The sequence below is a fragment of the Anoplopoma fimbria genome, chromosome 23 (assembly GCF_027596085.1).
Source record: "Anoplopoma fimbria isolate UVic2021 breed Golden Eagle Sablefish chromosome 23, Afim_UVic_2022, whole genome shotgun sequence".
Lineage (NCBI taxonomy): Eukaryota > Metazoa > Chordata > Actinopteri > Perciformes > Anoplopomatidae > Anoplopoma > Anoplopoma fimbria.
The window spans coordinates 3696435-3710788 of NC_072471.1; the positions used below are offsets into that span (position 1 = coordinate 3696435).

The 14354-nt window shown below is 33.5% G+C and overlaps 2 protein-coding genes across 2 annotated transcripts in view; one reads left to right on the forward strand and one right to left on the reverse strand.

Moving 5' to 3' along the window:
* Nucleotides 1-1142: 1142 nt before the first annotated feature.
* gnsa (glucosamine (N-acetyl)-6-sulfatase a) lies at nucleotides 1143-10823 on the forward strand. Its single transcript, XM_054624510.1, has 14 exons — nucleotides 1143-1433; nucleotides 3352-3411; nucleotides 3493-3699; nucleotides 5276-5341; nucleotides 6301-6399; nucleotides 6688-6855; nucleotides 6954-7036; nucleotides 7234-7352; nucleotides 8188-8291; nucleotides 8397-8498; nucleotides 8767-8877; nucleotides 8967-9077; nucleotides 9366-9526; nucleotides 10261-10823. Exons 1-14 carry the CDS (start codon nucleotides 1290-1292, stop codon nucleotides 10334-10336), a joined length of 1611 nt encoding a protein of 536 aa, XP_054480485.1. The 5' UTR covers nucleotides 1143-1289; the 3' UTR covers nucleotides 10337-10823.
* Nucleotides 10824-13111: 2288 nt separating this feature from the next.
* zgc:194209 (uncharacterized protein LOC570908 homolog) overlaps nucleotides 13112-14354 on the reverse strand; it is a 73279-nt gene continuing 72036 nt past the window's right edge. The window contains 1 exon segment of the mRNA XM_054625055.1: nucleotides 13112-13928. Coding sequence (XP_054481030.1) covers nucleotides 13719-13928 — 210 coding nt within the window. The 3' untranslated portion in view covers nucleotides 13112-13718.

Sequence of the window (14354 nt, forward strand, 5' to 3'; positions counted from 1 at the left end):
GTGTAAATAAATAGATAAATAAATAGATAAATAAATAAATGAATAGATAAATAAATAAATAAATAAATAAATAAATAAATAAATAAATAAATAAATAAATAAATAGATAGATAGATAAATAAATTAATTAATAAATTAATAAATTAATAAATTAATAAATTAATATAAAGTGATATAAATAAATAAATAAATAAATAGATAAATAAATAAATACATAAATATTAATATTTTATGAATAAAAAATCATAATAATAAATAAAGATATAGAACTAAACATGTCAAATAAATAGCATATGAGAATAAATAAATAATTATGAAAAAAAATAATTATAGATACTAAATCATAATTATGAGATACTAAATCATAATTATGAAATACTAAATCATATTATGAGATACTAAATCATAATTATGAGATACTAAATCATAATTATCAGAAGCCAAGTCATAATGAGAAATTAAATATTAATTTATTTTGGGCTTCCATAACTTTTACTTATAAATGGATATTTTTATGATTTATAAATAAAAACATAAAATAAAGTAAAGATATGTAGATAACATAAAACAAATAGATTGAGGGAAAAAATTATATAATAGATACTAAATAATATGAGATATAAATCATAATATGAATGATACTAAATAAATTATAGATATATACTATATCATAATTATAATATATAAATAAATGAATTATTATACTAAATCATAATTAATGAGATACTATATCATAATTATGAGATACTAAATCATAATAATGAGATACTAAATCATAATTATAAGATACTAAATCATAATTATGAGATACTAAATCATAAATATGAGATACTAAACCATAGATATGAGATACTAAATCATAATAATGAGATACTAAATCATAAATATGAGATACTAAATCATAATTATGAGATACTAAATCATAATAATGAGATACTATATCATAATTTTGAGATACATGAGATACTATATCATAACAATGAGATACTAAATCATAATAATGAGATACTAAATCATAATAATGAGATACTAAATCATAATTATAAGATACTAAATCATAAATATAAGTCATGCTCGAGGGCGGGGCATCGCGTCTTCAAATCAGCTGACCGGGCTTCCGTAGCCGAGGATCACATGACCAGGAAACCCGGAAGTGTTGCCAGAAACAGAAACAGGGCCGAGTCTGTCTTGTGTTTAGGGCTGTGTTGCGACATTTCACGCTCTCATAAGGAGCAGAGCTGAAAGAGGAGACGGAACACTTCACTGGTTTGTCATTTAGAGTCATAAAAATGGGTTTAAATCGCTTTTTGTTGCATTGTCTTGTTATCTGCGTCACAATGTGGAGCAGCAGCGTGGTGTTGGCCAAATCAACCCGCAGACCAAACATTGTTTTGATCCTCACAGACGACCTGGACATCGCCATCGGGGGTCTGGTGAGTTCAGAGAAATAGATTGTGTGCTTTTAATTCTAATGCATGTGTTTGTTTTTTGCTTTGTCATGGCTTAAATTATGATAATATATAATAATGATGATGATGATGGTGTAAACTTGGTATTTGTGTGACTAAGATGACTGTTATGGATAATAAATAATACATAATAAATAATACATAATAAATAATACATAATAAATAGTAAATACTATTCTATTTCTCATTATTATGACTTGGCTTCTGATAATTATGATTTAGTATCTCATATCTATGATTTAGTATCTCATAATTATGATATAGTATCTCATTATTATGATATAGTATCTTATATTTATGATTTAGTATCTCATATTTATGATTTAGTATCTCATTATTATGATTTAGTATCTCATTATTATGATTTAGTATCTCATATTTATGATATAGTATCTCATTATTATGATATATTTAGTATCTCATTATTATGATTTAGTATCTCATTATTATGATTTAGTATCTTATATTTATGATTTAGTATCTCATATTTATGATTTAATATCTCATGTATCTCATAATTATGGTTTAGTATCTCATAATTATGATTTAGTATCTCATAATTATGATTTAGTATCTCATTATTATGATTTAGTATCTCATATTATGATTTAGTATCTCATATTTATGATTTAGTATCTCATTATTATGATTTAGTATCTCATTATTATGATTTAGTATCTCATATTCTATGATTTATTTAGTATCTCATTGATTTAGTATCTCATATTATTCTTAGTTATATATCTCATATTTATGATTTAGTATCTCATAATTATGATTTAGTATCTCATATTATGATTTAGTATCTTATATTTATGATTTAGTATCTCATATTTATGATTTAGTATCTCATAATTATGATTTAGTATCTCATGTATCTCATCATTTTTATTTAGTATCTCATATTTATGATTTAGTATCTCATAATTCTTATTTAGTATTTCATATTTATGATTTAGTATCTCATATTTATGATTTAGTATCTCATATTTATGATTTAGTATCTCATTATTATGATTTAGTATCTCATGATTATGATTTAGTATCTCATGATTGAGGTTAATAAATAGTATCTTGCAATTATGAGATAGTAAGTGTGACTAAGCTGACTGCTCACATTCCTCCTGGTTGCATCTCTCACAGTCAGCAGCTTTATCACTGCAATCTGCTCCCACGGTTTCCAGCAAAACATCAGACCCCCATTGAAAAAAAAACAAAAAAAAAACAGGCACTTTAGTGGCATAATACTGTGTAAACAAAGTATCATTATCTAAAAATCTAAAGATTGAAACAGCTGTCAATCTAAAAACTGGTCTTTTCCAGAGGTATGCAGATCATTAAATTAAATAAAAGTATAATAATAAACCCTACAAGTAAAAGTAATGCATTGAAAAGCTTATTTAAATAGTAAAATTCTAATTATTTCACCTATAATCATAACACTTGTTATAGATTAGAATGTGTTTTTAAACTCTTCTAATGCGCTGTGAAGGATTATAATGAGTTAGTTAAAATATTATATTTTAATTAAATATTATGCATATATATATATATTAATGCAAAAATCATGTTTTAAGTATTTACAGAACAGATTTGTTGCCTATTTTAGCCCCTGATTCCTATATGTTTGTGTCTGTTGTTTTTGATATGTATTTTATTGTGATGTCTGTTAGTTCCTGTTTGTACTCATAAATTAAACTGACTTAAAATTGACAAGTGTGTAAAACAAGTATGTTATTAATAGGAGTTAGGTACAAGAACGAGAGGTCATGAAGAGCTGCAGCGTCATCACTACATCTTGTTGCCTAATTTTTGTATGTTTGTGTGCAAAGGAGGCCAATTAATTATTTCTCTCTAATCACAAATGATATTTTCCTTCCAGACTCCACTCCCCAAGACGAAAAAACTAATTGGTGATGCAGGGATTTCATTCACCAACGCAGTAAGTATCATCACAGTAATTATTTTGCAAAAAAAACCACAATAACGATATTAATACAGGGCCGTTTTTCCTCCACTTTAGTTCGTCGCCAGCCCGCTGTGCTGCCCGAGTCGAGCCAGCATCCTGACGGGTAAATACCCCCACAACCACCACGTCATCAACAACACGTTGGAGGGGAACTGCAGCAGCAAAGCCTGGCAGAAGAGCGAGGAGGCCCACACGTTCCCCGCACTGCTGAGGACGTACAGCGGCTACCAGACCTTCTTCGCTGGGAAATACCTCAACCAGGTAATTAACAACTGGATTTTACTGGTTTTATACAATAATGTGTTTTCTGTTTGGAAATTAACCAATAGCTCAGTATGTTGCTTTTAATTGTTTGAAAAAAGCAGCATTAGTCTGAAGAATGTAGGAAGTGTAAAATCATGTCCTGTACTGGTTTAGGTTTGTTTACATTAGCTAATTGCACACAAAAGCAAATTGACTTCCTGTTTCTCATTAAAAAGCCATTAAATGTGTTTATAGACGCTTTTTATCTTTTTTATCTAAGATTATGGGTCCCCTTTATCCATATTCCGGTTTACAACTACTAATTTATTCCAGTTGCCAGATGTTGTAGAATAGTTGTCAACCAAACCCATCAAACTAAACGGCTCTGTGCAGAATTTTGTATTTTTGTTACACCTGCAGTAGAGAACTTCCTTCAGGTCATTTCAGTTGATTGTCAATAGTGAAACAGTCACAAGATCTCCTGTCATGCGTTTTTTGTTTTTTTTAAGTCATGACAAAGTCCAACTTTCAAAGCTGCGTCGACCCTTGTGAGAAGCAGATGGTCGTTTGGGGAACCGGGAAAAAACTCTTCACCTAAATAGAAAACGGATAATGCTTGAACCTGTTTTTTGTATTACTTCCCTTCCTCCTTGTATCTGAGAGTTTCTAAACTTTATCAACTTGTGACCCCCTCGTCACAATTTTGTTCAGTTTCCCATTTTGGTCCAGACTGAATGAAAATGTTCTACAGTTTGGTGCATTTTTTTAACACAAAATCCAGGAAGTAGGTGTAAAATATTTTATTATATGCAAGTGCTGATTGAAACAGTTGAATGATTTTTTTTACCTATACAAAAGAATATCAAAGATTATCACAGATCAGAATAGTATCAGAGAAATAATAATAAATTAGGTAATCATTTTAACTTGCAGAATTAATGCATCCACAATCTGGCATTTCCCTGTTTTATCATTAAACTTGTGAATATAGCTTTATAAAATACAAAACAATCCATTAGCTTTCAAACAATACATGACATGTCAACCAAATAAAGTCATATTAAGGTGAAAAGTAAGTTTAAACTCGCGTCGGTTCTGTCTTTATTCTGCTTTGGAGGGGAAAGAGGGGAGTCACAGGTCTGAAGGGGCGGAGTTATATAATATAAGGGGGCGTGGTCTAACCAGGAGTGGCAGTCAAAGTGGTGCAGGTGGGGCAGAGATTTGTGATTGAACTCTGAATATCTCAACTATCAGTGTAATTGCCATGAAATGCGTTGCATCGTTCATGTTTCCCAGAGGATGAACCCTACTGTTTTTTGTGATCCAATCACTTTACATAAAGTGCTACGAGCAGGTTAAAAATGTTAGTTTTTCCAGTGAAATATCTCTAACTGTTTTACACATTACATTTATGCACACTAAAGATAGAAAACTACAAACAGTATGTTACTCTAGACCAGTTTTGTTATATATCATATCTACTATTCTACCATTTCTAATTATCTGTATCTTTGTTTTTCCTGTGCAGCTGTTATCTTTGTGTGTGTGTGTATGTCATTAAACAAAAACACATTATGCTGTTTGTGTGTTTCAGTATGGTCACTCAGAGGCCGGTGGAGTGGAGCATGTTCCTCCAGGCTGGAACTCCTGGGTCGGACTGGTAAGACTGAAACTTTCAGCCACACATTTACTCTGAGGCTCCTTCCTGTCTGACATATTTGGTCCACTTTTGGACAGAATTAAGGCCTGGTTCTGTTAGAAAAATCCTAAACCTCTTACTCATTCAAATTCAGCATGTTTTAAGTGAGGCAGAAAATGTGATATTTTCTAAAGGGACTCTGGTGCTCAGCAGCAATTACCACTTTTGTCCACAGGGGTCGCCAAAATCACCCCTGTGAAATTTTAACTATTTTTGGTATTAAAATGCTATTAATACTATTTAAAAAGCTGCATGATGTTCATTTATATTGTTTCATAGTACATAAATATTAACAGAGGCAGTTTAGCTAACTAACATGTGTGGGAAGTTTATTTTCTTTCCTAACAGTCAAACTGAGTTCAGTCCGTGTGGTCATGTGACTGGAAGCTCTCTGCAGAAGGAGCCTGACGAACAAATAGGCCAGAATTAGATTTTCTTTAACGCTTCTAACCGGTTTACAGGAGTCATGAAACGGAGGTCACGCCCGGTAATACGACTGCAGTGCAGACAAGTTTATCTCAGCCGTTACTAAACAAACACAGATATAAGAAGAACTGGTCTCATGACCCGACGGCTTATCACAACACAGAGAGACAGAAGGTCATGCAGATTATACGGTTTCTGCAGAGACTTTTACTTCTTTAGTATCACCTTCTTACTGCCTATTCAGGTCCCTCTCAGCTTTGGTATCTGAGTCTGAGAGAGAGGACACCATATTAATAATTAATATAAGTGTCCACCATCAATTTGTTTTTATTTGGGTTTATCATCCATCATCTGACTCCACAAAACTATTTACTTTTTGTGATTTATGTCTTGTTTTATAGGCACCCACGCTCAGTCCAGTGCTTTCTTTACATTATTAAAACACAAACGACTTTTATTTCATAATGTTTTGTTCATAAAATTGTGTTTTGCAGGAGAAGAACTCTAAATACTACAACTACACTCTGTCGGTGAACGGAAAGGCCGAGAACCATGGAGCGGACTACAGCAAAGACTACCTGACAGACGTCCTGGTGAGGAAATCAAACGCCTTGCATTTTATATGGTGTCCTATAATAACAGATGGTCATATTAATAAATAACTTCAGGTTTTGTACATTCAATTATTGTTTTTCTTTTAAGAATTAAATTACATTTTTGTCTTTTTTGGGGGTTGAAATTTAAAGAAAATGTAAATTTTGATATAAATTAAATGGACTTGTCTAGAAGTAAATGGCTTTTTTAGAGCAACTTTTAATATTAGAAGTTACTTTTTAAGCTTCTGAAGTATTGACTCTTTGTGTTTTCTCTCTCTCTCTCAGGCCAACAGGTCTCTGGACTTCCTCCAGTATAAATCAAACTACCAGCCGTTCTTCATGATGGTTTCCATTCCGGCCCCCCACTCCCCTTGGACCGCAGCCCCTCAGTACCAGAACAGCTTCAACACCACCAAGGCTCCCAGAGACCCCAACTTCAACGTCCACGGGAAGGTAATGGGCTCTTTTCTTCATTTTAATAAAAAAGAAATAAGTAAAATTTGACAAATCAAGCCATTAAACGCATATTCTGTCCTCTCAACTCTCTTCAGGACAAACACTGGTTGATCAGACAAGCTAAAACCCCCATGACCAACTCCTCTGTTCAGTTTCTGGATGATGCTTTCAGGAAACGGTGAGTCTTTGCTGCTACTTCTTCTAACCCCATTTGATTAATTATCTTCCTGTCACCTTTCCTCTCCTTTCTCTTCCTACTTTCTTAAAGAGCAACTTCGGTATTTCACTTCTTTTTTTATGTTTATGTTTCTATTTGCTTTCGTTCCCCAGTTTGGTTTTCACTGCAGTTTTCTTGTTGCTCATTCTGGCCTCTAGGTGGCGCACTCTGCTGTCGGTGGACGACCTGGTGGAGAAAGTAGTGAAGAGTTTGGAGGCCAGAGCTGAACTGGACAACACCTACATCTTCTTCACCTCCGACAACGGCTACCACACAGGTACGTAACCACACACACACACACACACACACACACACACACACACACACACACACACACACACACACACACACACACACACACACACACACACACACACACACACACACACACACGTTTCATGTGTAGAAGAAGTTCTCTGACCTTTCACATAAGTAAAAGTACAAATACCATAGTCTAAAAATACTCCATTACAAGTAATTCAAAATGCAACTTGAGTAAAAGTACAGAGGTATTATAAGCAAAATGTACTTAAAGTATTAAAACTACTCATTATGCAGAATACCTCCTTTTACATTGTTATATTATTCTGTTTTTAATAACAGTATTTGTCAATGGGAAGACAATTTTGGATACTTTGTATACTACTGGGTGGATTAATAGTATATTACAGCATTATATTGTATACATTTTTTATGTTTTTTTCTATTTAAAATGTTACTAGTACCTGTTTCTAATAAATGTAGTGGAGAAAAAATGACAATATTTGCCTCTGAAGTATAGTAAAGTATAATTCTAAAAAAGAAAGTGTTAAAATTGTACTTAAGGACAGTACTTGAGTAAATGTACTTAGTTACATCCCATCAATGCTGCTGTAATGGAGAGACTGTTTATATTCCTGTTTATTAAAACCTTGTATTGGAATGAAAATGGAGGAAAGTGAAAAGAAAGGATCGAAACAATTAGAATTTTTCTTAACTCTGAGATTTTGCTGCATTTTTTTGAAAACAGAGAAACAAATTTAGAGTTGTTTTAGTTTTTGTTGGTTTCTTAATGCCTCTCGCTCTCGCTCTCGCTCTCGCTCTCTCTCTCTCTCTCTCTCTCTCTCTCTCAGGTCAGTTCTCTCTTCCTCTGGATAAGAGGCAGCTCTACGAGTTCGACATCAGAGTTCCTCTCATGGTCAGAGGACCGAACATCAAGCCCAACCAGACCAGCCAGGTACAAACACACACACCTGTGCATTTATGTTTGTTTGTTGTTTTTAGTTCTAGTCTTCCTGCAGCATTTGTTGAACTAAATAAATTAAATTCATCTTGTGGTCAGATGCTGGTGGCGAACGTCGACCTCGGTCCGACCATGCTGGACATCGCCGGCCACGACGTCAACAAGACGCAGATGGACGGCATGTCCTTCCTGCCTGTTATGGTGAGATCACTCAGCTATGTTTTATTAGATTAATACAAAACAAAACTGAGAGATCTGTACAATTTTGCTTCATTTAAAAAGTTACAGTTTGTAATGTTTAGGGGGATCTATTGGCAGAATGGAAGATAATATAAATAAGTGTGTTCACTTTTGTGTATTACGACCTCAAAATAAGAATCCTATCTTTGTCAACATAACATGAGCTGTTTATATCTATAAAAGGGATGATTATTTATATTAATAATTTTGTGTGTGTGTGTTTCAACAGGAGGGGAAGATGAACAGCAGCAGCTGGAGAACAGACATCCTGGTGGAGTACGAAGGAGAAGGAAGCACCGTGTCCGACCCGGCGTGTCCTCTGCTCGGACCGGGCGTCTCTGTAAGAGATTCAACTTTTAATCTTATCTGTAAGGAGGAAAAAGAAGCAGCTCCATTAATCTCTTTCTTCCATCTGTCGCCTTTCTCCAGGAGTGTTTCCCAGACTGTGTGTGTGAGGACTCGTACAACAACACATACGCGTGTGTGCGCACCGTCGCCCCCTCTGCCAACCTGCAGTACTGCGAGTTCGACGATAATGAGGTTAGTTTTCGCTTGTATCATTTATTGTGACCTAAAAAGGGTAAGAATAAAGGCATCTGCAACGACAAAAAAGAAAAGAAAAGGATGCTTTAGTGTGCTGGAATTTATTTAGTTACTTAAAAATGTGAAATATGTAACTTTTCTTCATTAAAACTTCTTAAACTACTAAATTTATGGGAAAGATTCCTCACTTTGGCGCAACCTGGTTGTGAAATGCATCTCTGCTTTAGTTTCTTTAGTTTGTAAAGTTTGACAGTGACATTGTTTGTGGATGTTTGCCTCCTGCAGGTGTTTGTAGAAGTCTACAACGTGACGGCGGACCCCTACCAGCTGACCAACATCGCCAAGACCATCGACCAGGAAGTCCTGGAGAAGATGAACCACCGGCTGATGATGCTGCAGTCCTGCTCCGGACAGTCATGTCGGACACCCGGCGTCTACGATACAAGGTCCGTTCAGCGCCTTAAAGAAATACGGAAAGAAAAGCTTAATTAATTAACCAGATTCATATTAAATAAGTGGAAAAAACAAAAACGGTTCAACTACAATGTGCCAGAATGTTTTTTAAAATCCAATTTACATGCACACTTTTATATCTAATCTGAATTTGACCTTTTGTTTCATATTAAAAATAAACACTTCTAAATCATAAATATATTGTTTAAAAGCCTCAATCAAAGAGAGTGAATTTCAACAAAAAACGACAATTCGAAAAACAGAAAAAAATGTTACAGATCCATAATTTCTGAATAATCACCCAATAATTTCCAACAAAGAGATGATTTGATCTAATTGTATGGAAAATTTTAATATTATAAAAGAAAAGCTACATTTAAACACAAAAAATATTCATGTACATTATATTCTATTATTATAGGAAACTCTTTTTTTCCATAAATGAATAAACTTGAATTGAAAACTAGACAAACTTCATGTTTATCCACTAAAGGACTCTCTAAGCAACACCATAAAATAATGTATTAATTGGAAAAGTACTGTATTGATTAAACACTGTATCAAATAATTAGTATGAAATTACACAACTTCTTGCAACTACAGAACCACAAAATACAAATAATTATAAATACATTATATTTATCTGTTCTAGTTCACAAATTCTTGTTAAATCTGCTTTCTTGGACCTCCACAGTACTTTTAAAAACAGTCTCTTGTGTTTTCTCAGGTATAAATTCGACCCTCGACAGATGTTTACGAGCCACAGCTGGCGGCTCAGCAGACTCAGACAGAAGATGAAGTAAGACGGGCGGAGATGAAGGATGGATGAGGAAGAGGAGGAGGGCTGTGTCCTATTTTTGTATTTCGGGCCTTTCCTGCTGTCGTTGCCTTGTTTTCTGGCCTCCTGAGCCGAGTCTCTTTGGATAAGGATGAGCAAAGGGACCAGGTGGAGACCGGAGGCCCCTCAGGGTGGAGGGCCCCACCTCTGTAAAGCCTCCACGTCTGGCTGCTGTTTAGTGGGTTTGGGGAATTATTCAGAATGGATTCACACTCGAAAGCCATTAATTCCTGTTTTTCTTGTGAGCGTTGTTGTGAGTTTAAAATCCTGCAATCAAGTGACAAATATTCGACTTCACTAATATTCGTTTTTGTCATTGTGAGAACATCATATCAATAATCCAAACTGTGGCCAGTTCACGGAAGGTTTTTCATTTTCTCGTCTAGATATTGGGTTTTTTCTGCAATCAGATGGTCCTCAAGAATTTCAATCTTAATCAAAAAAAAAAAGAACTGGAGCAATTTCCATGATACACAAATATATATATATATATATATATATATATATATATATATACAGATTTACTGTGTCACATGATGGACAGTTTCCAGAGATTATTTCCATTATCAATCAAGTAGTATTTCTTCATATCATCATTAAGCGGAAAAATCGAATATAATTTGTTTGTCACAAGTTCCCAATTTTTGGAAACTGACAAGCCTTAAAAAAATCCTCAGTAAAAATTTACAATTTTTTTTATTTCAAACATGAGAATTTGCTTGTTTTATTAACTACCAGCAATTTTACTAAATAAATTTAAATTAGCAACAATTAACCCTTAACTCAAGAGTATTTGACAAACAAGTAAATATTCATGATTTCAGTGATTTATCTGAACTCTGAGTCCTTTTAAAGCAAAATTCAAATGAATCGCCACGTTTGTCTTTTTTATTTATACAAAAGTCCTGAGAGGCAAAAAGGGAAAAAAAATCCAATTTTGAAATCTGTTCTAAATAGTTTTCCTCCTGTGTTTTTGTGAAACATATTTTTCTCTAAACAAAAAAAGGTACACATATTTTGTGTTAGTAAATTATGTAAAATAAAACTCACCTGGAATGCTTTTACTGAATATGGGGTTGTGGTAAATGTCAGCCTCTTGTGGCCACAATGAGTATTACAACAACAAACAGATAAAAATGATCCTGAACAAAAAAATTGTTTTGGTGGATAATTTAGTCTATTTTGTACCTTTTTAAATGATCCTAGCATATACTTTTTTCACATGTTCTTGAGTTGAAAAACAAAGGAGAAAACTCTTTAGATCAAACTTAGAATTTAAATTATCTTTTTCTCACGTACCTTTCAGGGCTTCCGTAGATTTCCTACTTGGATTTCAAGTCATCTCGTGTTGTACATTTCATACAACACATATAGTTTTTTTTATGTCACAACTGTCACTTTAAATTAGACAGAAAAACATTAATTTCCATGTTAAGGGAGGGAAATTTGACATCTTAAAGTATTTTGCTTTGTTTTGTAGCTTTTCACAGAGAAATGTAAACATTGGTTCGGTACAGAGATTAACTTCCAATTGTGAAAGAGGAAGCAGTCATTTAAAAATAAATTAGATAAAATAAAATATATATTTTTGCCGATAAATAAATGTTTGTTTGCATAACTTTATAAATTCTGTGCAGATTATTAACATCCAACCAAAGATCTGATCAGGAGACTTTTAAAACAAATTATTAAATGACATTCAGAAAGTCTCGTCACGACATTAGTTGTAAAAGACTGAATCTTTATTTTTAAATGTGAATTATTTTCTCACTGATAAGAAAAGAAGACAAACTGTTAATCGTGAATCAATGTTTTCCATTTTGTTCAACTGCTTCTGAAGTTTATTTTATTAATAACGTGTTCATACAGCTCCTTCTCTTCCTCTGCAGTTGGTTTCGTTTCAAAACTGAATTAATGTGACACTGAGATTTCCTCTCGTTTCAATTCACTGATGCACTTTTCAATCTGTCAGAACTGTTTCATTTTGGAACCCTTAGTTTTATTAAATTGTTCTTTTTTTTTTTTTTAGAATAGTTTTCTGTGATTTATGTGTTTTTTGTCCGAATAAAGAGAATCTCTAAATAACACAGAGGGTGTTGCTCAGTTTCTAAATATGTTTTTGAATAATCTGATCTCACAATAAGTCTGAACAAGCAGAAACATTTTAGTTTAATTGGCTTTTAGAAAGGTGGTTTACAAATTAATTTATTTGTTTTCCTGCTTTGAAAAGACGACAAATGTCTTCACAAATAAAAAGGCCTTCAAGTTATTTAAGAACTTAATTCATCAGCTGTAAAACTCAAAGCCTTCTTTTTGTGCTTACCTTTATATCTCACCTGTTAAAAAAAGTTGAAAAGTCGTTTGTTATGTTCCTGTTTTCATCCGTACTCCTCTTCTCTACATTGGGAATCAGCAAAGCATCTCCTTATAAACCCTAAAACAAATGCAAAATTTAAGTTAAGTATTTTGCAACCAGAGATTATCATCAAGATAAATGAAATAAATAAACAGTTTAGTCCATAAAATGTCAGAAAATAATTAAATAAATACCTGTCAAGAGTCCAAGGAGAGATCTTCAAATGTCCAAAAGATATTTAGTTCACAATTATAGAAAACAGAGAAAAGCTGAAAATCAAAGTCATGTGTTTAATGATTAATTGATATCAAAGCGACTAATTGATTTATAGTTTCAGCTTGAATAATAACACGTTAATCAGGATTCAGGAGTCTCACTGAAATGTATTTTTATATAAAATATTTATTTTAACATCTAGTAATAGAACAACACTGTACAGTTTAACAGTCAGAAGTTAAAATTTCAAAGTTTTAATTAAAAAGTTAGAAGATTTTGACGATTCAGGCCGAGTCTCCGGGTCAGAAGAGCTTAAGCTCCTTGTCTCTTACAAACAAACTAAACTATTTAAAGACACTAAAAGGTTAAAAATGCTTAATAACATTTAAAGTGTCTCTATTGAAGTTTTATCCTGGTTTGATTCCAGTTCCAGAGACGGTTGATGGTTCAGTGTTTTTTCTGCAGACATCCAGTGCGACAATGAATTTAATTGAACAGTTTTTGAGGTTTATAATTGAGGTTTCAGCTCAACATTTCTGTGACACTTTAAACCCGATTTCATCTTTTTGTTTCAGCAGATGGAAGTTTTTTCAGGTTGTTTTTAACTTTTTCAAATATGTTGAAAGTTCAGTTCACCTCTCAGGTTATTTTTCAGAGTCCGACTTGAAACCACAATATCCAGGTTTTTATCCAGGAAACATCCACACGTTGCTCCAGAGGTCAACGACGTCTATCAGAACCAATGAGCCTACGTTTGGTTTGGTTCGGTCCGTTCTCAGCTCTCCGTTCCCTCCAGGACGGGGAGGAACGGCAGGTCGGTGCTGCCCAGGTACGTCCTCCCTCGGTGCTGGAAGACGTCGCTGACGGCCCACGTCAGACGGCCCTCGGGGTCGTGCAGCGTTCCCACGATCTCCCCGTCCGGTCCGAGCTCCAGGACCAGAGCGTAGCGCGGCAGCAGGAGGTTGTACCAGCTCAGAGGAATCACCTGCAAACACAAACAAGTTGACATACATACATATAAAGAAAATTAATCTGCAACTATTTTGATAATTGATTTATTGTTTTGGTCATTTTTCCGAGCAGAAATGCAAAATATTTGATGGTTCTAGCTTCTCAAATGTGTGAATTTACTGCTTTTCTTTGTCATATGACAGTAAATAAAGTATGTGAAGTAAATGAGATCAAATGTATTAAAGTAAAGAAAGTATAAAAAGTATATCTGATCAAATATTTGACAGTAAATACATTTATGAAGTTAATCAGATCAAACATATGATGGAAAACAAGTATTTATACTTTATATACTTCAATTATATATAGCTGAAAGTACTTTTCAGAGTCATTTTTATTTGTAAAGGAGTATTTTTTGGTTGTATTAATGATTAAAGATCAAAATACTTCTTCCACATCA

What these genes read in the sequence shown, in the direction of transcription:
- gnsa (XM_054624510.1), top strand. Translation starts at nt 1,290, where the DNA reads ATGGGTTTAAATCGCTTTTTGTTGCATTGTCTTGTTATCTGCGTCACA. An exon ending in ACATCGCCATCGGGGGTCTG is followed by an intron (nt 1,434 to 3,351) that starts GTGAGTTCAGAG and finishes TTTTCCTTCCAG; the next exon opens with ACTCCACTCCCCAAGACGAA. An exon ending in CGACAACGGCTACCACACAG is followed by an intron (nt 7,353 to 8,187) that starts GTACGTAACCAC and finishes TCTCTCTCTCAG; the next exon opens with GTCAGTTCTCTCTTCCTCTG.